At 34.5% G+C, this 1843-nt stretch overlaps 1 protein-coding gene across 1 annotated transcript; it reads left to right on the top strand.

Annotated features, from left to right (window-relative positions):
• The first annotated feature begins 1173 nt into the window (after nucleotides 1–1173).
• LOC130979222 (miraculin-like) lies at nucleotides 1174–1843 on the top strand. Its single transcript, XM_057902604.1, has one exon. It carries the CDS (start codon nucleotides 1178–1180, stop codon nucleotides 1829–1831), a length of 654 nt encoding a protein of 217 aa, XP_057758587.1. The 5' UTR covers nucleotides 1174–1177; the 3' UTR covers nucleotides 1832–1843.

The raw sequence follows: 1843 nt of genomic DNA, 5'->3' as shown, positions 1-1843 counted from the left end.
TATCTCAGATTTTTAACACTAAAGAATCAATAAAATCAGAATAATTCTGTAAATTATTGACAATAGTAAAAGCTTTCACACAGTCTGTCTCACATATAATGTCTCTTTGCCCGAGTCCCATGCTAAAAGAAAGCCTCTCTAAATAGCAAATAACTTTCCTTACAAAACGCTACGACCCTCAATTGTTCCCAAACAACCTCGTTACCATCTTCTCTTCCAATCTCTGCTAATACAAACAAAATCAACCCGAACACCATTAGCAGGATAGCTAGCATCACAATTAATCTTAAAGGTATCCACTGAGGGGAGAATCCAAGAGCCACTAATGGTGAAGGGGATAGACAATCGTTGCAACTCAAAAATATTCCGGAGCTTCTTTTCCAAGAACAAAGCTATACCAGTCACCTTATCCGTGGTCCAATGCTCGTGAGGATGAAAGATCTTGTTATTCCTTAAAGGCCAAATCCACCAGAGATCAGAAAAGAATTTAAAGGGGCGCTGTTTGCTATTATATAAGAACTAATTCATCAAATCCACTAGTTGATAGGAGATCCCTAAAACTTGCCAAACTAACTGGGCTTTTGGACAATTCCAAATGTAATGTAAAACTGACCTAAAAAATATCGTAGATAGTTATCCGTATGCAAAATGCCCCTCCAAATGACATATCCATGCATAATTATATACGTTGCTATATGAATTTTCTTAACAAATATTTTAAGAACTTTTTTTAATTATAAAAAATTAGAAGCCATTTAAATTTAGTTTGTATTCAAAAGTCATTAAAAAACTCCCTAAATTTATTAAAATTTTAATTAAATATTTCTATTTTTAGGTTTATAAATAATATTTTTAAAATATTTATTAATAAAATCTTTGATATAAATTATATTGAAATTTAAAATTCGTACTTGTCATCAATTTAATATCATAAACTCTCATATAAAAAAAAATAGATTCTCTCAATTTTTTTAATTATTTAATAAATTATGATTTCTCTTTTCTTACACTTTTCAAGTGAGATAAAAAAATATATAAAAAAAATATTTAGTAATAATCACACTTTAACAAATTATTAAAAAAAATGGAAAGAATCCCTTTCTTGTTCGCTGTATAAATATGTGCTTTCCATCAACCAAGATTTACATACACATCATTTACCATCAGATCAACCAAAATGAGGTCACTAGTGTTTCTTTTTGCTCTTCTCTTTGCTTTGTGCACTCATCCATTTCTCGGTGAAGCTCAAGGAGGGCCAATCATGGAACTAGTGATTGACACAGATAACAATACTCTCCAGGCCGGCAAGGACTATTATATCCGGCCCGTCTCCATCAGACCATCCATCATTTGTCGCTGGCTGCCATGTACAGTTGGCGCCGGCTTAGCCCTTCAATCAACAACACCAAACAAAACCTGTCCTCTTAACGTTGTGGCCGAACGTGGGACAGGTCAGGCAGTAACATTCACACCGGTTAACCCTAAAGCAAATAGGGAAATCTACACTAACTCCGATTTGAACATCAAATTCGACGTTAAGTCGAATTGCCCTGAATCCACGGTGTGGAAGTTAGTGAGTGATGCTTCAAGTGGACAAAGGATTGTGACAACTGGTGGTGTTATTGGAAACCCTGGAAAAAACACAGTTAACAATTGGTTCCAGATTCAGAAGGATGATAATGATTACAACTTCTATTTCTGTCCTAAGGTTTGTGAAACTTGCAAGCCAGTTTGTGGGAACATTGGTGTGTTTCAAGATAGTAATGGGAGTTCGCTTGTTGCTATCACTGATCAACCATACAAAGTTCGGTTCCAGCCAGTATCTTCTTAAATCGGTCAAATT

The sequence above is a fragment of the Arachis stenosperma genome, chromosome 5 (assembly GCF_014773155.1).
Source record: "Arachis stenosperma cultivar V10309 chromosome 5, arast.V10309.gnm1.PFL2, whole genome shotgun sequence".
Classification (NCBI taxonomy): domain Eukaryota; kingdom Viridiplantae; phylum Streptophyta; class Magnoliopsida; order Fabales; family Fabaceae; genus Arachis; species Arachis stenosperma.
Note: the sequence above shows the minus strand (reverse complement) of the source record. Positions and strands in the feature narration are given on the sequence as shown.